Source organism: Heteronotia binoei, chromosome 9 (genome assembly GCF_032191835.1).
Source record: "Heteronotia binoei isolate CCM8104 ecotype False Entrance Well chromosome 9, APGP_CSIRO_Hbin_v1, whole genome shotgun sequence".
NCBI classification, from domain to species: Eukaryota; Metazoa; Chordata; class Lepidosauria; order Squamata; family Gekkonidae; genus Heteronotia; species Heteronotia binoei.
The window spans coordinates 21,964,221-21,987,466 of NC_083231.1; the positions used below are offsets into that span (position 1 = coordinate 21,964,221).

Here is a 23,246-nt window from a genome sequence, read left to right on the forward strand (position 1 = left end):
TGAGCGTTTGCGTGGCCGATAAGGCCGCTCGCTCACCGTAGGCAGGCTGAGCGCCGAGTTCTTAATTCGGCGCGTTTCCTAGTAGCGAAGATAGCCGAGCTCCTCGATTAAACGACTGCTGGAGAAAACTGTTGAGGTAGCCTAGGCAGCTAAGCGCCGAGTCCTTCGATTGAAGGACGACGGCCTGAGGAGAATTCCAAGCGCGGGAGTCCGGCTGAGGAGGGAGGCGGGAGATGCCATTCAGGCCTCCCCGGCTAGGCTGTGGGAGCTGAAGATGTCTCTGCTCCACCGGAGCACAGCCGCTGCTAGAGCGAATCTGTGGAGCCTCAGCCTGGCAGCCCCGGGAAGCCCGGTGAGTACCGGGTGCCCTTCTCCATACCCTTCCGTGTGTCGAAGGAGGAAAGATGTCGGGAGTGCTGCGATCTCTGTGTATTCGAGACCTCAGTTTTCTGGGACTTGCAGGACCCAGAGCAGAGTTTCCCAATTGCAGGGTCGTGACCTGGTACCGGGCTGCTGAAGCCTCATTACTGGGCCACAAGAATAGCCAAAGCTAGCCCTGCCCCCAGCAAAGCTAGCTCCGCCCCATCTCTGTGTTGTGCAGAGAAGAGCTGGGCTGCCACTCCTTCTTTCTCCCCCTTCCCAGTGTTTGAGAGAAAAGTTGGCATCCACTGGCACTTTAGACCCATGAAGCTTTCTTCAAGGTATGAGCTTTCATGTGCCTTGCAGTATGTTCTTTTGGGGAGATTTCCCCAGGAGGCCTGGGAGGCAAAGAAGAGTGTATGTGTGTGTGTGTGTGTTTTTCAACTGGGAGTGGGGTGGAGTGGGCATTCTAGTAGTTATTTTTTTTACTAAACGACCCCTAGGCAGAATTGTTGCTGGCTGGGGTCATCTGCTGGTGAGGAAGGCTTTTATTTTCTTTGCTCCCTCCCTTCTTTCTTTCTTTCCCTGCAAGTGATGCTCTGTCTGTATTCTTGGTGCTGGGAGGGGTGGGGGGGAAGCAACAGTGGGAGGGCTTCTAGTGCCCTGGCCCCACTGGAGGACATTCTGGTGCTTTTTGGGCATTGTATGAGGGAATTTTGGACTGGATTGTCCACTGGCCTGATCCAATATGGCTCCTCTTATGTTTATGCTCTTTCTTTTTCTTTCCTTCAATTTGATTCTTTTCCTTTCTTTCCTTCCATTTTTATTGGATGAAACTTTTCTGTTCATCATACTGTTGTTGCAGACCTAGGAGCTATGCCAATGAAAAGTTGGCACCCCCAGTTGTAGCCAGCTGGCCTTTTATGAGATATCTGTGTGAGTGAGAGGTGTGGGGCAGAAAGATTATTGGAGATTACTGCGGTATATCTCAACAGCACAGGAAGTGATGGTACTATGAACTTGGCACCATTTTACTGGTCCTGCTTTCTGACACCAAAATTAAACAGCTGTCTGACACCAAAATTAAACTCCTCTTGTAGATATTATAAAAAGGATGAAAGAAGTTCACTGGCTATCTGCACAACAGGTTGCTTTTAAAGGCATAGGAAACACAGCCAGTAGAAGCTGCAAGCCCCTCATAAATATCTTTTTTGGGATAACTGCAGAAAAGTTTGTTTGAACATATAACTTGAAATTAATTCATTAATTGCAGTACAATTCTCTGCTACCTTTCACAGCAATTTCCCAGTGTTTCAACCAAAGAAAAGTATGAAAAATAGCTGTCGAAAGATTTTCTTGAAACCAAGCAAGCTTGGTTGTAGCTTGAGGCAGGGTTCCAGTAGTAGCAGCTGAAGGAAGGACCCACTAAATGTGTCAGCATATTTTGAGGTAGAGCAGCTGCCAGGGCCCAGTGTGGATGATAGTCAGTGCTGGCATTCCATTCCGGATGACAATGGCAATAGCACTCCCAACTGCATACATTGGCCAGTGCTGTTGAGGAAGAGATGTGTAGGTGGTGCAGGCAATTGAACATGGGCATTAGGAGTGCTTGCAAGCTGGAGAAGAACATACAAACAGATAGGTGCATGCAGGTGTGGGGGTGAAAAGAGAGGACTGCCCACTTTCCACCCCCATTTTGGCTCAGCATAAGTTTTAGAGAGATTTTTCTGAAAATGAATTTACTTCTGAAGAAGAGGCAGGTTTGGGGGAGTGCCCTGGAAGTGACATCACAGGAAAAGGTGGAGTTTTGCCCAGAAGTGACATCACTTGGTCCTTGACACCACAGGAAATGACATAATTCCTGTCTCCCGGCTCCACTCCCAAATTTTAGTGGACCACGAAGGAGAAGTGTAAAAATAACCGGGCCAGGGGAAAGAAAAGTTTGGGAAACCCTGACTTAGAGACTGTCTGGCATTCTAATTTAATTTAATTTTTCAATTTATACCCCGCCATGTCCCTCAAGCAGGCTCTGGGTGGCTTACAACATTAAAAACCTTACAGAAACATTAGACAAACCACATCCAGACTAGGTAATACCATAATTATAGAATTAGCCATGAACCAAAGAAACCATGATTCACATCATTGGCAACATGTCATAAACCACATATAGGCTGGTAGTATTCAGCATAACATAAGCACCTAGATGGTAAGGTGCTAATAAGGTGCTGGGGAGTGCGATGACTTCAGGGGACACCTGGTGGATCAATTAAAAGCCTTGCGGAAGAGCTCCGTCTTACAGGCACTGCAAAACTTAGATAAGTCCCGCAGGGCCTGGATCTCCAGTGGGAGCTCATTCCACCAGGTTAGGCAAGGCTAACTTCTGGCACTGCCCCCCATTCTGGTAATGTCATACAGGGCACCCAATTTGGTGCTGCCAGAAGCCTGGCACCCTAGGCAATCCCCTAATTTGCCTAGTTGCTGGGAAAGCCCTGGGGACTTGTTCCTCTGATATCATCGTCCCCATTTTCCCTTTCAGGGAGGGCATTCTTCAGGTTTCATCCCTTCTCCAGGTTAAATCTCTGAGGAAGGAGGAAGAGAGCAGGAGTGACAGTGGCATTTTGATTCTTTGAGATATGTTGTTGTGATGCCCCTTTCCCCACTCATGCAGAATGCCTAACACTTTCAGCAACCCTGGCTCTCTCAGGTTCTTGGTTACAACTAGGTCAGCCCGTCATCCTCACTACCTTGGTTTCTTTAAGAATCTCTAGAGAGTTGTGACCAGGGCTTTTTTTTGTAGCAAGAACTCTTTTGCATATTAGGCCACACACCCTTGATGTAGCCAATCCTCCAAAAGCTTACAGGGCTCTTAGCACAGGGCCTACTGTAAACCTTTGGAGGACTGGCTACATCAGGGGGTGTGGCCTAATATGCAAAGGAGTTCCTGCTACAAAAAAAGCCCTGGCTGTGACCATTTCACATTGGGGGTCCACTCTTTCACTCACAGAGACATCAACTGATAGGGTACCCCAGCCCCGTTTTATAACTGCCCTCACTCAAACACTTCACAGGATTATTGGAACTGGGGCTCAGGCTCTGTGCCAGTCACACACTACCACCATTTATTCATATCGTAAACACATATATATAGTAAAAAGGTAAAGGTAGTCAGTCCCCTGTGCAAGCACCAGTCGTTTTTGACTCTGGGGTGACATTGCTTTCACAACATTTTCACGGCAGACTTTTCAGGGGAACTTTCCTTTTCTTTTCCTTGCCATTGCCTTCCCCAGTCATCTACACTTTCCCCCCAGCAAGCTGGGTACGCATTTTACCGAAGGATGGAAGGATCAGTCAACCTTGAGCCGGCTACCTGAACCAGCTTCCGCTGGGATCGAACTCAGGTCGTGAGCAGAGGGCTCTGACTGCAGTACTGCAGCTTTACCACTCTGCGCCTCTGTGCAACATACTGCCCTTTCATTGCTTCCCCCACGCCACAGCCATTTATAGGAAATGTTGTTTAGCTTGGTGTGTTTTCTGCAAATTGTTTTGCTTTTAATTTTACAAATTTAGGCAAATGAGAAACAGCAAAACACCTTAGCGTGGGTAACCTAATTTACAGCTTTGCCAAGAGTTAAAAGCAAATAAATATTGAAAAAATAACTGACAAGATTGTATGAAGAGAAATTGAAAAAAAGAGGGAAAAGTGAAGAAGGCACGAGAAGTTGGCCACTAAGTATGTCACTTATTAAAAGAGTTTAATAAGATTCTGCCAAATAAAACTGTGACTTCAGAATTTCCTTTGCTACTAGAAGAATGATCTCCAGCATTCCTTTTACCATCCCCTTAATGAAAGAAAAGAGTAATGACCATTATTTATATCCTGCTCTTCTATCTCAAAAAAATGTATCATCAGGTTATAACAAGTTGCAAGTCACCCTAGTGAGTTTATGTCAGAAGTGTGTTTGTCTGATAAGACTCTTTAGATTATGAGCTGAAATGATTACTTTTCAGAATACTGTATTTTCGAGGGTGATTAGAGTTTTGAAACGTATTACATTTATTTTCTGCTTCTGGAAGATAATACAGTTATTTCCTCTCAGGTATTTAGAAGGAATGCATACAGCCAGTCCGGAGCATCAGATTCATTACCAGAGGAACAGAACGCAGGTTTGCAAAACGGACCTGATTTGCAGGACTTTATATCTGGGGAACTCTCAGACAAGAATAACTGGGCAAAATATACAGGCAATTTAAAGCGTCAGAAAGGAGAAAGGTAATTAAAGGAAGGTTCTTTTTTATTCTGCTTTCCAGTACTTTCATAACCAGATGCTATTTCAATTGGCTTCACAATCCAAGGTTTTCCTCATCTAAATGAAATGCTGCTTATTTACCAGCTGTTCCTCTGCCTAAACAGAATGTCAGCTTTTTTAGAAGCAAGAAGCTTCTTAGTGTGGCAAGAATATATATACAATCGAGAATTTAAATAAAAATTGATGCTGTGCACTATGAGAAAGTTCATTGCCAACAAATATCCAGTTTTTAGCTATCTGCCATCTTCATAGAGGCTATGAGTTGGTATAAAAAGTGCAAGAAACAATCAGCTTTTAGAAATCTTCAGAAACTCTTTGTCTATCATGAATTCTTTGTCCAATTGACATGGAAGGTTCTACTGCTGACTAAAAAGGAGATGAGAGAATATTTTAATGAAATATATTGTTAGTAAGGGAAAAATATTTTTTTTGTAAAAAATTAAGCCATCTAATGAAACAAAATACGTATCATGCTGTTTCTGTTTTTAATATTGTTTTAGGCTACGACTTCCTCCATGGCTGAAAACAGAGATCCCAATTGGAAAAAACTATAACAAATTGAAGGCTACATTGCGAAATTTAAACCTCCATACGGTAAATTTAGTACCTGTTAAATTCTGAGTAGTTAAAAGTTGTGATTTAGGCTGCAGCCCTGAGCACATTTATTTAGAAGCAAGTTCCATTGCAGTTAGTGGGATTTACTTAGAAGTAAGTTGGATCCATTTTTAGGATCATAAGGAAATTAGCATGAGGCAACTTTTATTTTCAGAGCAGATGGATCCTGTACTTGTAATAGTGGCTCGTGTTGCACCAATGTACTCCTAGTAAAACTGTTGCTGTTAATACCCACCCCTAAGCGTTTTGGGTCCACAGAATGCTTATACCAGAATGCATGTTTCAAATCTGAAAGGATGGATAACATGTTGCTTTTGGGACTTGTCTGTTAGTTTTGACCCTTGAAGTATGGCATAGGTGACATTTCAAGGGACAGAGAAAAGAAGACTGCAGATTTATACCCCGCCCTTCTCTCTGAATCAGAATCTCAGAGTGGCTTACAATCTCTTTTATCTCCTTCTCCCAAAGCAGACACTCTATGAGGTGGGTGGATCTGAGAGAGCTCTCACAGCAGCTGCCCTTTCAAGGTCAACTACGAGAGCTATGGCTAACTCAAGGCCATTCCAGCAGCTGCAAGTGGAGGAGTGGGGAATCAAACCCGGTTCTCCCATATAAGAGTCTGTGCACTTAACCACTACACCAAACTGGCATACCAATCCAGCAGGACAATTTGGGTGGTAGTTTTGCTATACTGGCACTTAGCATTGCCTCAGTGCCATGGGTTATGTCACTGCATTGGTTTTGTGACCTCCCATAACGTCATTATTGTCACAGCAGTATTATTTGCCTTTAAAAAGCTAAATTCCTTATATGCAAGACATACATGTGCTTGTCAACAGCTATTTCATTCTTACTGTAGGTATGTGAGGAAGCACGTTGTCCAAATATTGGGGAGTGCTGGGGAGGAGGAGAGTATGCTACTGCTACAGCAACTATAATGGTAAGCTGACCACTGGCAGTGGAATGTTCTGTTAGAGTCAGTAAATGAATGCCTTTCTTTTGTTCCATCAAAGCTGTATTAGAGAGAGTGCTCTTGAGCAGAAGAGATAGCTATGACTTCAAGGATGAGAAGACCAGGAAAAAAATTGGCTACTGCTCAAGTAGTTTGAGGATCCTTATCACAAAATAAAAATTACAAAAATCTGAGACTGAAAGGTCAGGATGGCAAGCTAGATGAGGAGTAATAAAAGATGCTCTAGGATCCTCCAAGATTGGACACTTAAAAAGAACATGAAAGGAGGTGCCCTGATCTCATCAGATCTTGGAAACTGAGCAGAGTCAACCCTGACAAGTACTTGGATGGGAGCCCTCCTTGGAATACCAGAGCCAGGAGGCAGAGGCAGGCTTTATTCAGCAACCCCTCTGAATATCCTCTATGCCACCAGTAGGGGTCAGTCTCCAAAGGTAACTATGACTTCCAGGTGCACGCATTCATGCACATGCGCGCACACAGACATATAAAAATACAAAAAAAGAATATGAAAGGAAGTGTCGATTCCACCTAAAGGGCAAGGACAAAGATGGTGAGAATATGGAATATTAAAAAAAAAATCTACCTTGGTGAGCCTGGGAAGAATTAAGCTCGGCCAGGCAAAAAGCCCTTACATAGTGAGGGATATTAAATAATATACATATGACAGAAGAGTTTTGAGAATACTGAGAGGAGCAGACACAATGTGTTCTGAATGTATTACTCAAATAATTAATCTTTGTAGCATGCAGGGCTTTTTTCATAACAGGAACTCCTTTGCATATTAGGCCACACACCCGTTGTAGCCAATCTTCCAAGAGCTTACAGGGCTCTTAGTACAGGGCCCACTGTAAGTTCCAGGATTGGCTACATCGAGGTGTGGCCTAATATGCAAAGGAGTTCCTGCTACAAAAAAGCCCCGGTGGTGTGCTTCTTAATTTAGCAAGAGTATCATGTTCATCAAGAAGTTTCATGCAGAAGGATCTAAAGGAGTCCAATTCCAGCAAATAACTCCTCACTGAAAACCTGCTTAAGCCTTAGACTGCTGAATGTCAAGTTGTGGCTTCTATTGATTTTTGGCCTAATTTTGCCAGGTGAGAGGTTGGTCCAGGGCCTCGCTAGCACAACTTACCCAAATAGGGGACCTAAATAAGAGGAATAACTTCTAGGTCAGGGGTGGCCAAATTGTGGCTCAGGAGCCGCATGCGGCTCTTTCACACACATTGTGCGGCTCCCAGAGGTCAAGGAGGAACTTAATGCAGGCTTGCTCTCAAGTAAGCTTGCTTAGCATTGGAACATCAGTCAGTCTCTGAGCACTGACTCATAGATAAGCAAATATTTTTACTGTGTGTGAAGCACGGAAGGAAGGGGAAATAGGCCACCCCTGCTGTAGACTGATCCTGCATTGAGCAGGAGGTTGGACTAGTCCCACTGCATCATGCAGTAAACTGGATGTCAAACTGAGCAGCCCTCGCTGTGCTACAATCCACCATGATAAGACCACACAGTTCAGTGATGCAAACAGTGGGCATTATGAGATCACCCATTGCATCATCAACAAACTAGATGTCAAACTAAGCAGCCCTGTGCCACAAGCTAGCATGATAGGGCCACACAGTCCAGTGATACAAACAATGGTTATTATTATATCATCCACTGTGGGGCTGGCCAAACTGTGGTTCAGGAGCCACGTGCAGCTTTTTCACTCATATTGTGTGGCTCCCAGAGGTCAAGGGGGAACATAATGCAGTCCTACTCTCAAGTAAGTGTGCTTAGCATCGGGACCTCAATCAGTCTCCTAGGTCTGACCTATACATAGGTGAATATTTCTGCCGTGTGTGGAGTAGGGAAGGAGGGGGAAATATGCAGGCTTGCAAGCTCTTTATCGCAGAGGTCGCCCAGAGACCTAAAGCAGTGAAAGAGAGCGCAAGCATCAAGGGAGCCAATAGAAGGTGGGACATAGTTAAAGAGGGCAGCACAGGGTTCCCTCTTAGTTTCATAGCTCTTGTAGGAGCTGTATTTATTAACCTTGGTTTCAAGGCAAAGGGAGATGCATAATGATGCAAACAGTGGTCAGTTATTTATGTGGTACGTGTGTGTTTCCTTCTCCCACTAGCACTAAAAAGAATTTCCTAAACTTTCCCCATGCTAGTCTTATGGGGATTGTTATTCCCAGTTTGTTTTTTAAAAAAGTATCCTTCTATGATGGTTGTGTTGTCAAGTGCATACATATGTATTTTATCTTTCTGTGCAAAGAAATTAAGAGCTTTAAGAACATAGCAGTTGTATCCTTTCCTGTTCCAGCTAATGGGGGATACTTGCACAAGAGGGTGTCGGTTCTGCTCAGTCAAGACAGCCAAAAGTCCACCTCCATTAGATCCCGAGGAACCATATAACACAGCCAAAGCAATAGCTGAATGGGGTCTGGATTATGTTGTGCTGACTTCTGTTGACAGGGATGGTTAGTAAGTATATATATTTTCCCCCAAGACCAAATATGTGTTTGTATGTATGTAAAAGTCTCATCCTTTAATGCTTATTTAAAATACTTGTAAGTCATGCAAACAAGTATTAATTGCCTGATAAATTATAATGGTGATTTTAAAATAAAATTAATACAAACTATATAAAAGTGGAAAAAGCTTCTGTTACATTTATAGGAGTTTCTCATAGCTTTCATTCCAATAGAGAAGTTTCTACAAAAGAATTTTGAATGTTTCTGTTGCAGTTCTATGAAGAACATAACTATCTGCTGAACAATATAAAGTAAATTCTCATAAACAGATAGTGGATGTGGAATCTGTTCCTAATGCCACATTCTTCAGCAGCATGGAATTTAACAATGTATTTGAAATAAGATTTTCAGGGGCATTATGATAGGATATATTGATATATCTTCAGTCATATAACCAATCTAAAGAATTTTAAAGAAAAAAATGTTTCAAGAATGCAAAAAGTACATACAGGCTGAACATTACCCTGCTATTTGTTAATCTAGTGCAGGAGCAGCCAAACTGTGGCTCGGGAGCCACATGTGGCTCTTCCACACATATTGTGTGGCTCTTGCAGCTGCCCCATCCCACCCCATTGGCTGGCTTGGAGAAGGCATTTGCCTCTTTTAATAATTTTGCCAAGCCAGCTAGCAGCTTGGAGAATGCATTTAAAGTTGCTTTCTATCTTCCTTCCGGCTCTCAAATATCTGACGTTCATGTATTGTGGCTCTCAAGCATCTGATGTTTATTCTATGTGGCTCTTAGGTTAAGCAAGCTTGGCCACCCCTGATCTAGTGCATTACAAGTAGTCCCCATTTTACGATAAACTTTCCGTCTTTCTTAAATGCTGCTTGGATGAATAGCCAAAGGATATGACTCTACCGCTGCTTCTATTGGTTTGGGCCCAGACCAGCATTTCCACAGACGTGAGGATTTCTGCCTACAAAGCACAGCTTTCCCACCTTCTGGCTCCAGGAGCCCAAAAAGCCTGGTGAAGTAACAAGATTTCAGGGGCTATATGAGGCAGCTTCCAGAGGAGAGAGGTAGGCTAGTTGTCGTGTGCAGGCAGAAATTATTGCATCTCCGTACAGAAACGCTGCTCTAGATCCAAACCATCAGCTCACCTAAATATTTAAAGGAGTGGGTTGAAGCAATGATAAAGGTCAGCCTGACAAATTTGTCTTGCGTTAAACAAACTGAAATGATTTTGTAATACATGTTCCCAGGCACTCCTCCCACCCACCCAGTGTAGTGCTAGAGAGCAGCATGTGACCTTGCATCTGAAATTCACATCATATTACAGATGCAGTATCTGTATGCCTATTTTTCATGGGAAATGGTGTCAGATTTATTACGCTGAAAAAAATTCTAGTGTTTCTGCATTACTTAGAATAAATTTAGTGCTATTGAAGTGCTATTTGGTATGTAAATCATATCTAAGTAGTGAAATGCGCAAAACACTGAGTCTTAGTGAGGAAGACAGCTATAAATGTAACTAAATTTAATTGCGATTTCCCCATTTCCCCGCTCTGTTATATGTTTTTCTTTTGCCGTATGTTTACCTTGTATTATTCAAAGTCTGAATAGAAATTAAACCAGAAAAAAAAATCTTGGGTGGTAGAAAGGGATGAGTAGCTGGAAGATACACGCTAGTATTGGTCTTAAGAAACATTTTATTTTCTACCCTGACTGTGTGTGAAAGGAGATGAGAAACATACATTTTATGCAAGATATTTTCAGTGTGGTATCCTTGCAGACTAGATAGCCACTCTAAATGCCTGTTGACACACAGAGATATACACACCTTAAAAACCATGCAAGAACAGCAACGTAGCCTATGCAGAGTTGCTCCAGTCTAAGCCCATTGATTTCAGTTGCAGAAACCCTGCAAATCATAAGTCATTCACAAACCAGAGTATCCTTAGTTGTTCCTGGCTTCCCTGGGTCCATTCTGCAACAAGCCTCAATTTAAATTAAATTACATGAATCAACATCTAGTCTAGGGGACATAATGGCTGAGAATGCATGTTCCCATGCACCCCTCTCATGCACCCACTGTAGTGCTCATGAGCAGCACATCACCTTGCATCTGAACATGCATCATGTTACAGATGTATTGTCTGTATGCCTAGTCAGTCTCGGGCTGTATGTGCATTTCCCATTCCCTGCTAGTACCTTGCTTGCTAACTGGGGCACATGTATGAATTGCCTTTTGCTGAGCTCATCTTTATATATGGAAATGGATGCCCAATTATTTTCATGCTTTTATATATTTTTGTGATCTTCCGTATATGAAAGGACAGCAAAAAAATTTTTTTTACACAAATTAGGTAACTTATTTCATTCAAAAATTAATTCTAATGTACTCTTCTTAGATATTCCTGACGGCGGAGCGGCACACTTTGCAAAAACAGTATCACACTTAAAAGAAAGGTATGTGTGAATATACATAACATAGGCTTTTAAAAAAAGGTTAATGCAGCATTATTTTTCCATGATATATATTGTGCATATTTAGTTTTTAACCCTTGTTTTTCAGGAATCCGAAAATTCTAGTGGAATGTTTAACCCCTGATTTTCGAGGTGATCTAAAGGCTGTAGAGAAAGTTGTTCTGTCGGGACTAGATGTATATGCTCACAATGTGGAAACAGTTCCAGAATTACAGAGGTGATGAAAGGTGATAAATATAAAGACAGGTTTCACACAGTGGAATTAAAAAGTAAAAAAAAACAGATGAAAAGGACACTTCAAGAATGTATTGGCTATTGACACTGCCTTTTTCTGTTTACAAAAGGGGTCTTGTGTGTGGAAGTGGGATCTGCCAATTTGAATAGGATTTCTTTGTTGTACACAGCCAGATCCCATAAAGGTTCTTAATATATAAAAAAGACAAAGTTCTGGATCTGCTTTTGTTTTCTGTGCACATTAGGATCTTACAAAATGCGTAGGTGTTTAGAATTGCCTTCTATTTTTGTTGCATATAAGTCTGACATTTTTACCTTGATGTGAGGCTTCCAAAAAGTGAGCCTACTCTTTGCTTCTAAGATGCCCCTTTCCTTGAGGAAAGGAAAACAATCTACACTGATGACAATGCAGGCGGTGTGCCTCTCCCCAACCTTAAAGGGCCCACATTTGGATCCCTATAAGTTATATTCAGTGCAATCCTAAGAACACTTTCCTAGGACTCTGGGTTTCTTTCTTTGGTTAAAGGCTTATGAACACAATTGCAGGTTTGGCATGCTGTGTGTATTGATTACTCACACTAAAATATTTTCTTGTTCTCATGAGCAAAGCAGTAATTTGCAGGGATTGTCACTATAAACAGCCAAGTGAATATTAGTAATCACTGGGAGTTTATATTCTTTTCTATTTTTCTAAATGTTTCTTCCACTTGCCTGAGATGCTAAGTTTCTGCTAGAAAGCTTAGAGAAACCATATATAGATAGAGAGGTCAAGAACCAAGGAAGTAAAAGATACTGGGTTTATGAATAGGCAGCTTTTGATCATATTTATCATTGTTGTTGTTGCTGCAGACATGTTCGAGATCCTCGGGCCAATTTTGACCAATCCCTGAATGTTTTGAAGCATGCTAAGGAGGTGCAACCTGATGTAATTTCAAAAACATCCATCATGCTGGGCCTGGGTGAAACAGATGAACAAGTACTCACAACCTTGAAATGTAAGTCAACCTTCCATGCATGTAGTTACTTGGATGCAAGCTCCGGTTAAGTTAATGAATCTTTCCTCTGAATAAACGTGCTGAGAATTAAGATGCTAAGCGGGGCCATACCAAGATATCCTTTTTATCTTTTATAGTATTACGTGAAGCAGATGTGGACTGTTTGACTTTAGGGCAATACATGCAACCCACAAAACGTCACTTAAAGGTAAAAGCATCATGTTTTTGTATTCAAAGCAGCTTACTGGGTGAAGACCACTCTTTCTGCTTGATCTTGGTTGGCTCATGGAATGTCTGCACCAGCTGTCATTCACATGGGATGTCCAAAAACTTGTCTCTGATGCTATTTGTTCTGTTAATTGTGTTTCAGTTTAGTTCAGTTTATTATTACAGTCATTGACCAGAACATTTTAGCCATCTAGAACAACCGTAAAGTACCTTATAAAAAATCCCGCAAAGAATCTGCATATTAAAATTTGATGACTTGAGGGTTATAACAGAAAAAAAGAATTTAAAAGATTATTATTTAACCCTTTAAACCATTTTAAAGTCACTTTAAAATTTGTTAAAAGATTTACAATTTGGCCTATTTGTCTCGCTTTTTGCATTCTTTATAAACCTGCGAACAGAACTTAGCCACCTGTCTTGTTGTTTGGTGGTTCCTGTCTAATTGTGTTTCTTTTGGTGGAACTGTGTAAAAACAGAGAATCTACTTGGTGCAGTCTATTATTTACTAATAAAGGCTTTTCTAAAAAACGTTACTGTGAAACTGTTGACACGCCTCAGTGCCCATCCCCTATGGAAACAAACAGTACACACCTAAACATTACTCAGAAATCAGTCTCATTGGGAGCACAGGCCCAAGCATAAGGAGGGGTAGCTTGTATTCATTAAGGCCAGGAAAAAATGCACTTCTGGACTTATAGCCCTGATCAGAAGTATTTCTTCTTTTCCAGGTAGAAGAATATATTACACCTGAGAAATTTAAATACTGGGAAAAAGTAGGAAATGATCTTGGATTTCATTACACCGCTAGTGGGCCTCTTGTGCGCTCTTCGTACAAAGCAGGTGAAATGTTGGTTCTTATTTGTAAAATGAGTCATAACTTCTGTCCTCCTACCCCCAAATTTCAGTAAGAGCAATACCTGTTTAGGGAACCAAAAACTATTTCTGTTTTGTCAGTTTGGCTGAATAATATTGGTTATAAAAACATTGCTTATCCCTTAAGAAGGTGCTCAGACTTTTAATAGCATGTTTTATATTGTAAAAGGTGTATCCACCAAATACTATAGTTGTACAAATTCCGTTCATGTCAGTGGTTTTTCCAAGCAAGCACCGTTCAGCAGAAGCAGTGCATTGTGAATTGTGGCTAGGGTGGCCAGAACGTCCCGCCCTCCCGGGAAAGTCCCGCCCCCGCCTCCTGAATCCCGCGTCCCGATTGGCCAAGCTCGGGACTCATTCAGAGTCCCGGATTGGCCAGGCCTGCACCGCCGCCTCATCCTGCCCGCCTTCCTCCCTCAGCCCCGCAGGCCCAGCAAGCCGCCTGCCTGCCTCCCGGCCCCTCTTCCCTCCAGCGCCGCCTCTCGCGGGCAGGCCCGCACCGCCGCCGTCCTGCCCACCTTCCTCCCCCAGCCCCGCAGGCCCAGCAGGCTGCCTGCCTGCCTCCCGGCCCCTCTTCCCTCCAGCGCCGCCTCTCGCGGGCAGGCCCGCACCGCCGCCGTCCTGCCCGCCTTCCTCCCCTGGCCCCGCAGGCCCAGCAGGCCGCCTGACTGCCTCCCGGCCCCTCTTCCCTCCAGCGCCGCCTCTCGCGGGCAGGCCCGCACCGCCGCCGTCCTGCCCGCCTTCCTCCCCTGGCCCCGCAGGCCCAGCAGGCCGCCTGACTGCCTCCCGGCCCCTCTTCCCTCCAGCGCCGCCTCTCGCGGGCAGGCCCGCACCGCCGCCGTCCTGCCCACCTTCCTCCCCCAGCCCCGCAGGCCCAGCAGGCTGCCTGCCTGCCTCCCGGCCCCTCTTGCCTCCAGCGCCGCTTTGCAGCTCTCCTCGCCACGGCCCCTTCGCTTTTTGACGGTTAGCCTCCGCGCCGGAGAGGGAGGACTCGGCGCCCTCAGGCATGATGAGGAGGCCCCGCCGCCGGCCGCCTGACTTGCCAAGCACTGCAAGAAGGTGAGCGGGAGGCCGGGCGGGTCAGTTTGCCGAGAAAGTCCACCTTTGCAGGGAGTTCCCGAGACCACCGTTTCCTCTTAACTCTCAAAGCGAGGCAAAACAAAAAAAAAACCCACCCCATTTTTGGGAGCAGGGGGGTAGTGGTGCCTAAGCGGAGGAGGGATGTATTCTCGTCGTGGCTCAAAAGCTCAGATGGGGGGGGGGGGGTCGAGCGAGGGACGGAGGAGTCGGTTCAAGTCCCCAATGAAAGCAGCAGGCCCATTGCAAAGGCTTGGGGGCCTGTTTGTTGCAGAGCCTAACAGATGTGTTAAAACGCCCAGCGTTTGAAATGCCCCCCTAGTCAGTCCTCCTTTGGTGCCGAGCCTTTCGCCAGCAGAAGCGTGCAGCCCCAGGCGGGCAGCCCTGATCCTATTAAGCATGAACTGACTGTCAGCTTCAGCTGTTCTCCCCCCCCCCCCCCCCGCTCGCCCGCCCGCCAGTTTTTTCACTTGAGGAACACAAAGCTTTCCCCCTTCCAAAAATCTTATTAACCAGCTTTATTTCTCCTGGTGGCTTTTTTTTTAACGGCCCCCGTGTTTTCTGCCCATGATCTCCGTGTCGATGCTTTAACCATTCAAGCCCCCCCTCCACCCCCAAAAGAAGAGGTGCCGGACCCCGCTCGCCCGGGCCTCTCTCGGCCGCAGCCGCCGCCCCTGCTGGCTGGCTGGCCGGGCGAGCTGCCTTCCTCCTCTTCCTGCCGCCTCTGCCGGTGCTTGCGAGGCGCTGGCTGCCCTGGCCGGCCGGGATCTTGCGGAGCCGCGCACTTCAAAAGCCGCTGCCTGGCTGTTTAAGAGAGCGGGCTGCAGCCGCCTTGGTTGGTGAGGCTGATGCTCTGAGGCTGCATTTCCTGGGAGGTAAAATGTGGTGCCTCTCGAGGTCGGCTGCTAAACTCAAAGTTTCCCAGTGCAAAATCCCGTTTCTGAAAAGGGGTTTTTCCTGTCTTTTCCCCTGATTAGCAGTCTCATCTGGAAGCGGGAGGGGGAGGGAGGAGAATGCAGGCTCTCCAGGCAGGCTTCACTTTGCTGCAGGAGCTTGGGGGTGGAGGCTCAGGATCGTTGCTTCACTGAGGCTGGGAGGCTTGGGAGCTTTTATTTTGAGCTATGTGCTCACTCGTGCGTGTCTAAATACAATCGGGCGGCATTTGGAGCAATAAATTTCCCCTGCTCCTTTAAACAGGTTCCCCAGCTTCCTCCCCCCCTCCACCACCTCGGCTCCTCCCTTCCCAACTCAGTTTCACTTCGGCACTTGCTCGTCCCAGACTCAGCGTTTCCTCCTCCTTCCTCGGCTTCCTTCCACGTGGTCTCCCAACAAACTTTTCTTCTTCTCTCCCAACTGCACTGTAAGTTGTAATTTTTTTTCTGAGTGCATAGAATCATTGAACCTTAGAGCTGGAAGGGCCTCCAGGGTCACCTAGTCCAACCCCCTGCACAATGCAGGAAATTCACGAAGAAGTTAACAGAATCAACATTGCATGCGTCTCTTTCCTACTAAAGTCAGTGTAAAGGGCTTCATTTTTGGCAGAACTTTTATGCCATGCTCTAGACAAGGGGTGGCCAAAGTTGTGTAATGTAAGAGCCACATAGAATAGATGTCAGATGTTTGAGAGCCACAAGACATGAATGTCAGATGTTTGAGAGCAAGAAGGCAGGCAGGCAAATAGCTGTGGGGAGGGAGAGGTGGAAAGAAAGCAACTTTAAATGCATTCTTCAAGCCACTGGTTGACTAGGCTTGATTTAAAGAGAGAAATGCCTTCTCCAAGTCAGCTGACAGGGTGGTGTGGGCTTTGACAGCCACACAATATGTGTGAAAGAGCTACATGTTGCTCCTGAGCCACAGTTTAGCCACCCCTGCACTATACTGTTTTTGAATATTTTACCAAGTAATTCATTTGCATTGTTCTCCACTTCAGTAATTGTAGTCCTAATACATTGTTTATTAAAGGCTCTTGCTGTCTGATTGAATTGCTTTTCATTTTTTGTATTCTGTCCTGAGTCTCAGTGAGGAAGGTGGGCTATAAATGAAGCTGATAACAATACTAATGTTATATGTTGGATAGCCTCTACCTGTGTGTTGTGTATATCTTCTTAAATTAGTTGTGGAGTATATGCAGAAAGTATTCTGTTGGTATTATTTCTTATTGTTAAAGCACAATCTGATGGCAGTATAATTTTCAAATTAACACTGCATTTTTGTGGTGGTGAGGTTTATTTTGGTCTGTTTTGAAGCTATGAATTATGCTTGGTATGTGTGCTGTGTGAAATGTATCTGCTGGAGTTCCCTATTGCTGCTTAAGTCAAACTCTCTTCTTTTGGCCTGCTTTGTTTTCTGCTGAAATTTGACCTTCTTTAAAAACAAACCAATCCAGAGTGCTTTGGTTAGGTTATTTATTTTGGTACAAGGAAATATATGTTTTGCTATTTCGTCTATAACTCTACCAATCGGTAAGGTTCTACAACATCCTTGATGCTTTATGCAAAATTTTTGTTATTTTTGCACAGGCAGGAGGCCTAAAAGTCTAGAGCAAGGGTGGCCAAACTGAGGCTCAGGAGCCACATGTAGCTCTTTCACACATACTGTGTGGCTCCCAAAGCCCCCACTGCTGCCCCATTGGCCAGCTTGGAGACAGCATTTCTCTCTCTAAATCATTTTTCCAAGCCAGCTGGCAGCTTGGAGAATGCATTTAAAGTTAAAGTTGCTTTCTTTCCACCTCTCCCTCCCTCCTCCCCCATCCAGAGGTTATTTTGTAGAAAAAAAGGTGTGGGAGCTCAGTAGCATATCTCATTTGTGTGTGCCCTGGAATCTGTGTGCAGTGGGGAGAGAACTGCCCACTGCATACAGACCCTGGCTGGAGGTTCAGGTGCTGTGCTCCTGTGAGCTCCTACCAAATTCAAGCCCTGTCCCCATCTATTTGCCTATTTCAAACAGCTGATGTTCATGTGTTGTGGCTCTCAAACATCTGATGTTTATTCTATGTGATTCTTAGCATTAAGAAAATTTGACCACCCCTGGCCTAGAGGTAATGTAAAATGGGGAAAAGGTGGTCGTGCGAAGTTATATACGACAGTATGTTTGAAGTTTGGGGGTGGGAAGAAGTTTCTTCAGAGGAAAAGGCAGGTTTGGGAGAGTGCCCAGAAAGTGATGTCAAAGGAAGAAGTGGGGTTTTAGTGGAGTGTGCTGGTTTTAGTAGGGTGTGCCAGAGCAAAATTGTAATGAATGACATTATTAAAACACTTGTCCAAAGATGAGATTGGAGTGGTAGTGGTTAGCATTGTATGAGATCGGACAGGGAAGTCGAGGTCTGTTGGGAAGTGGGGGGAATGTCCTTCCATCTGATTTGAATATTTAGATGAGCATAAAGAGGGGCACCACTTGGCCTTTGGGCAGCATTAAGCATCACTGACCTGAGTGGTACTTCTGGAATTTACTCCATCCACCACTGGAATGGAGAGTGAACTGGACACTGATCTGTTCCGGTTTGAGACTGGAATACTGGACTGGATGGGCATTCAGTCTAATTTAGCAGGAACACAACCCACATAATATTTTTAATTAGGACCAACCAAATGACCCATAACAGTGCAAGCTTTCAAGTTCACCAAAACTCATAGTCAAGCAGTAACATTAATTAAAAAGAATTTGGGAAAGGGACATAGTATTCAGCCCTGTTAAAGCTTGCATTGTTTGTGGGATGCAGAACAGATTGAATTGGAGTTGGTTTCAAGTCACTCCAAGCCAATAAAACAACTGGCATTTGGGGGAAATGATGTCACAGGAAGTGATGTCACTTCCTGCTTCTGGCAGGTGGCGCGGGGAAACGATGTCACAGGAAGTGATGTCACTTCCTGTTTCCGGCGGTGGCATGACGTCACCGGAAGTGACGTCACTTCCTGTTTGCGGCGGCGCGCGCTTTGCGCGCGCACACACACATTCACTCCCCCTTCAAGGTGTCCCTGGCTGGCCTGCAGATATTATGGTCACCCTAATTGTGGCCGAAGTGAAAATTCAGATCAAAATTATTGTGTATAGTTTATCATTTCAGCTATTACATGCAAATTTCTGATTCCTTTTGCCTTTTAAATCTCATTATGTGCATTACCTCTTGGTGATGAAATGTCTTCCAGGGCGTTTTAAATCAGATCTATTTTCAGTCACAAATAATTTTTGAAGCACTTTAGCAAATGATTATCTAAGAATTATCAAGAGGGGGTTAGATAAAAATATGGAGCGGAGGTCCATCAGTGGCTATTAGCCACAATGTGTATATATATATAAAAAAAATTGGCCACTGTGTGACACAGAGTGTTGGACTGGATGGGCCATTGGCCTGATCCAACATGGCTTCTCTTATGTTCTTAAGTGGGTGTCCACAAGACTCACAGGAGGGGAAGCCCTTCCTTTTTCAGTAGACCCAGTGAGGCCCCCGGGCTCCTTGTAGCCACCACTGGACCCGCTGCCCTATCCCCTGCTGCTCTGTGGCTTGTCTGCAGCTGCTCTGGACAGTCCTACTGGGGCTTCCCCCCTTACTGCTTTTGGCAGCTTGCCTGGCGTGGCTCCAAGTGGGCCAAACCCAGTAGCAGCTTCTGGGTTGCACCCCCACAGCAGCTGCCTGGACTGTTAGGTAAGTGTGTTGTCTGCACATATGGACAGAGCTTCTTTATTTTGGAGGAGAATTTAAACCTTTCTCCCCCACCCAATTCTTCATGTCAGATTTTTCTGCAAACCTAGAGGGGCTCCCAAGTTTGCAGAAACATGTTTACTGCAAGTGTGGATTGGGCCAAAAGGGGGGGAGGGAACTCAACCCAACACAGGAAAGATAACAAAAAAAGGTTGAAACAAAAACCATTGAATGGAGCTGAACACAGCTATATATTTTTATAATAGAATAATATATTTTTATAATAGAACTGCATCTTCAGCGTCATTCAGTTGTTGTTTTAGTGCAAGTATGGCCCCGATCTGCATATACAAAGATAGGAGGCATGTTTAGGAATTAGATATATAGATAATGTGGGGTTTTGCACCAACTGCGGACAATATAAAAGCTTAGAATGAATTAAATAAAAAGTTAAAAGACCAATTCAAGTTGCTGTTGAAATCTGCTTTCTCGCTGTGGCACAGGTTTAAAACAGTGCCAGATTGGCAAATAATTATTTGCTGCTTCATTACATTTTTTGCCTGCATTTTAGGTGAATTTTTCTTGAAAAATTTAGTGGAGAAGAGGAAGACAAAAGTGATCTAAAACAGCAGATGACTGGAGGAGTTGCTAGTACAGCTTTATCGTATAGTATTGCCGGTGGCTGCATCATGAAGAAACTGACAGATAAGCATTCAGCTGGTTTTCATGGAACTCAGAATTAAACCTAATCTAGAAGTATGCAGATTATCTTTGAACTCTTGCATACTTTAACATAGTAAAAATATAATATGTATTCAAACAACAGTGTCAAAAGGCAGAACTCAGCCAAAGATAGATAAACTATATATGCTGTTGATTCTTGAAGAAGATATGTAAATATTGATTTAACCTGTCCATTGATTTAAGACTGAAAGCACTTACATCTGTCTGGATCATTATCACAGAGTCCCTGTCATAATTCATGCATTTTGAGATTTATCTGATAGTTGTGCGATGTAAAGAGTGTAATGCAATGTAGACCAGGGGTGCCAAACTCATTTGTTACGAGGGCTGGATCTGACATAATTGAGACCTTGTTGGGCCAGGCCGTGTGTCATAATGTAACACTAGGTAGCAGAAATATAAACTTTATAAAGGACACAAACACAAGATTAAACCCCCCCCTGAAAAGATGCTTAAAAGATTAGCACTGTTGCATTATTTTGTTTAACAGTTTCCGAAAACTTAACACCTCTTGCTCTGAATTATTGCATCAGAATCTGGAAACAATGTCTGTGCTGTAGCAGTCTTGAATATGCTGTTTAGATGTTGTTTATGTCTGTAAAATTGCAAACCTTTTGATTTGTTGACATTCATTACAGAATCTCATGAGCATTGCTTTGAGCCTAAGACACAGAAGAAAACATTAAATGGCTGAGCATTGTGAGCTTTTGTACATATACTTTATGTGTTGGTCAGCCAATGCAGAAAATAGAGGCTTTGCTCTGTAGCCTGTGTGATTGAACAAGCCTGGCAAAGCAAGCTGTGATACAGAAGGAAGCAAGAGAAGGAGCTGACAATTAGTTGCTTGCAGGCCTGATAGGAGCCGTTTGGGGGCCTGATCCAGCCCTTGGGCCAAATGTTTGACACCCCTGGTGTAGACACCGCACTGTGAACAGTTAGTGCTTACTGTTGGATGTGCCTAGGACAGGATGCAGTGCTGCTGTGTACTGTGCTGGCAGTGTGAGTCAATCCAAAACATTTCACTGTGCAGCAGCATGGGCCAGAGACTCCACACAATAATTAAATGTGGTTGATTCATGCACAGATAAAGATTGCACAAGATTCTTCATTGGATCTTTTCTCTAGAGTAATCCCATCTTCATCAACCAGAAAATCAGTGATGTTTTCCTTACAGCAGCTCTTGCTCCTGAAGGCACACTACTTTTAAATGTCAAAAGAATGCTGTGTTTTACTGATGCAAAAGTTTTCTTCAGTTTGTGGGCACATTTGCTGCCTTGTTGGACCTTGAAGTAGGAGGTGCAGAAGGATGGAGTCCAACATACCATTGCATTAGCAATTCAGATTTCTACTTCTCTTTCCTCCCACCGCTCTACCATAAGCATCAAGAGTAGCAAGATGGTGATTAACTCTTAACAGTGTTGAGACTACTTAATTCATACCAACAAGATATCATTTGAAAGTCTGCAATAAAGTAGCAATACTTTACACTGCTTAACAGGAGTAGCAGTTTTGGCACAGCTTTTTTGTGGTGGTCAAGAGAGAGGACCCAATTCCATCTTCTACCCATTTATGTCTGTATGAAGCGTTATAACAAGGTTGTATAGTCCACATGCACTTATATTTTTAACTGGACCAATAGAAATTGTTGGTTCCAAGTTGATTTAATGGGAACTTTGATCTTTTGTAGATTATTTTAAAAATAACAGGAGTTCTGATGTTTGTCTTGATGCTTGTTTGCCCAGACAATGTGAGGGTAGGTGAAGTCTCCCAGTATAATAACAGTATCTGCTTTAGTCACCCCCCTAATTTCCTTCATCTCAAGATCAGTCTCAAGTGTTTGATCAAGTAAGCAATAGTATACTTCCACTTTTAAGTAACCCTTAGGGCCCATATAATTTCTGTTGGGGAGTTAATTCCTCTGATGTATTGTAACCTTTGATTCTATGCTGTTTTTGATGTACAACACTTTCCCCAGCCCATCCCTCCCTGTCCTGCCTACTGAGCTTATACCTAGGAATGAATGGATCCCATAGATTGTCCCCATTTCTGACTGAGAGACCTACTACATCTAAACTTGCCATTGAACACCAAGTGCTCCAGCAACACAGCAGATCAATATCAATGAGCATAAAATTTATTGTTTGTAATCACAGTGAGGTAGCAAGCACAATTAAATATACATTTTGTTCCCCTAGAGCAGGGGTAGCCAAACTTGCTTAACATAAGAACTACATAGAATAAACATCAGATGTTTGAGAGCCACAAGACATGAATGTCAGATGTTTGAGAGCTGGAAGGAAGGCAAAAAGATGAGGGGAGGGTTGGGGAGAGAGGGAGCGGTGAAAAGCAAACAACTTTAAGCTATAAATGTATTTTCCAGGCCACCTGCTGGCTTAACTTGAAGTGATTTAAAGAGAGAAATGTCTTCTCCAAACCAGCTGATGGGGCGATGGGAGCTTTGAGAGCCACACAATGTGTGTGAAAGAGCCACAGTTTGACCACCCCTGCACTAGAACCATGGGGCCTTTGTTTCATTGGACATTTGTTTCATTGGTTTGGCTTTTTTAGGCCAAGTAAGCACATCCCCTTGAGCTCATGTACATTTATGTAGACATTATTTGTGTGGGGCCCTGCAGGAACAGCAATGGGCTAGGCTCTTGTGCCAAAGACGTGAACCCTTCTAAATCAGGAAACATGGACAGGACCATTGATTTGAGGCAACGGTTTTCTGAACAGCCATTTTAGAGGGTGGCACTTACAGCTGATCACTGCCATCTGATATTCCAAAAGGTAAGGAGGCAGGGAAGCATTAAAAGAGTGGTTGGTACGTGGCATAAACGATAATACAAAAAGTGGGTGGGGATATTACACAGGCATTCAAGCCACATTGCTTGGAATTCCTCCTACACAGTAGCCTAGATGGGGGCCCCCAGTCTTTTTTTACCAATAGCTACATCTCTCACTTTGAGCACTAATGCTTGAATGAACCAAGCAGCAGGTCTCATTAGAACAACAAATTGCAGTGAAAAAGATGGCAAAATGAAAGAAAATGGGTCAGATGCTTACATTTTTTACTCCACAATTTCTCCAAGGAGTTCAAGGGCAGGTACATTGTATTCCCCTTCTCTACTTTATCTTAAGAACTCTGTAATGTGGTTTAGGCTGAGAGTGCGACAAACCTCAGGATCTTATGAATGAGGGGAGATCTGAAACATAAGTCTCCTCATTTCAAGTCCAACATTCTATCCCCCTGCCCCAGTT

General features: G+C 43.9%; 2 protein-coding genes across 2 annotated transcripts in view; both read left to right on the forward strand.

Annotated features, from left to right (window-relative positions):
* WDR19 (WD repeat domain 19) overlaps positions 1–23,246 on the forward strand; it is a 370,238-nt gene that overhangs the window by 168,709 nt on the left and 178,283 nt on the right. The gene's annotated exons all lie outside the window — the stretch shown is intronic.
* On the forward strand, positions 87–21,485 carry LIAS (lipoic acid synthetase). The gene is made up of 11 exons (XM_060246261.1): positions 87–352; positions 4,461–4,633; positions 5,171–5,264; positions 6,145–6,225; positions 8,560–8,716; positions 11,123–11,180; positions 11,287–11,415; positions 12,282–12,427; positions 12,565–12,635; positions 13,384–13,495; positions 19,813–21,485. Exons 1-11 carry the CDS (start codon positions 275–277, stop codon positions 19,863–19,865), a joined length of 1,152 nt encoding a protein of 383 aa, XP_060102244.1. The 5' UTR covers positions 87–274; the 3' UTR covers positions 19,866–21,485.

Excerpts from the sequence above, each read along its gene's own strand:
- LIAS (XM_060246261.1), top strand. The coding sequence starts at position 275 with ATGTCTCTGCTCCACCGGAGCACAGCCGCTGCTAGAGCGAATCTGTGG. Across the intron at positions 11,181-11,286 it reads GTATCACACTTAAAAGAAAG|GAATCCGAAAATTCTAGTGG; the intron begins GTATGTGTGAAT and ends CTTGTTTTTCAG. Across the intron at positions 12,428-12,564 it reads AGTACTCACAACCTTGAAAT|TATTACGTGAAGCAGATGTG; the intron begins GTAAGTCAACCT and ends TATCTTTTATAG.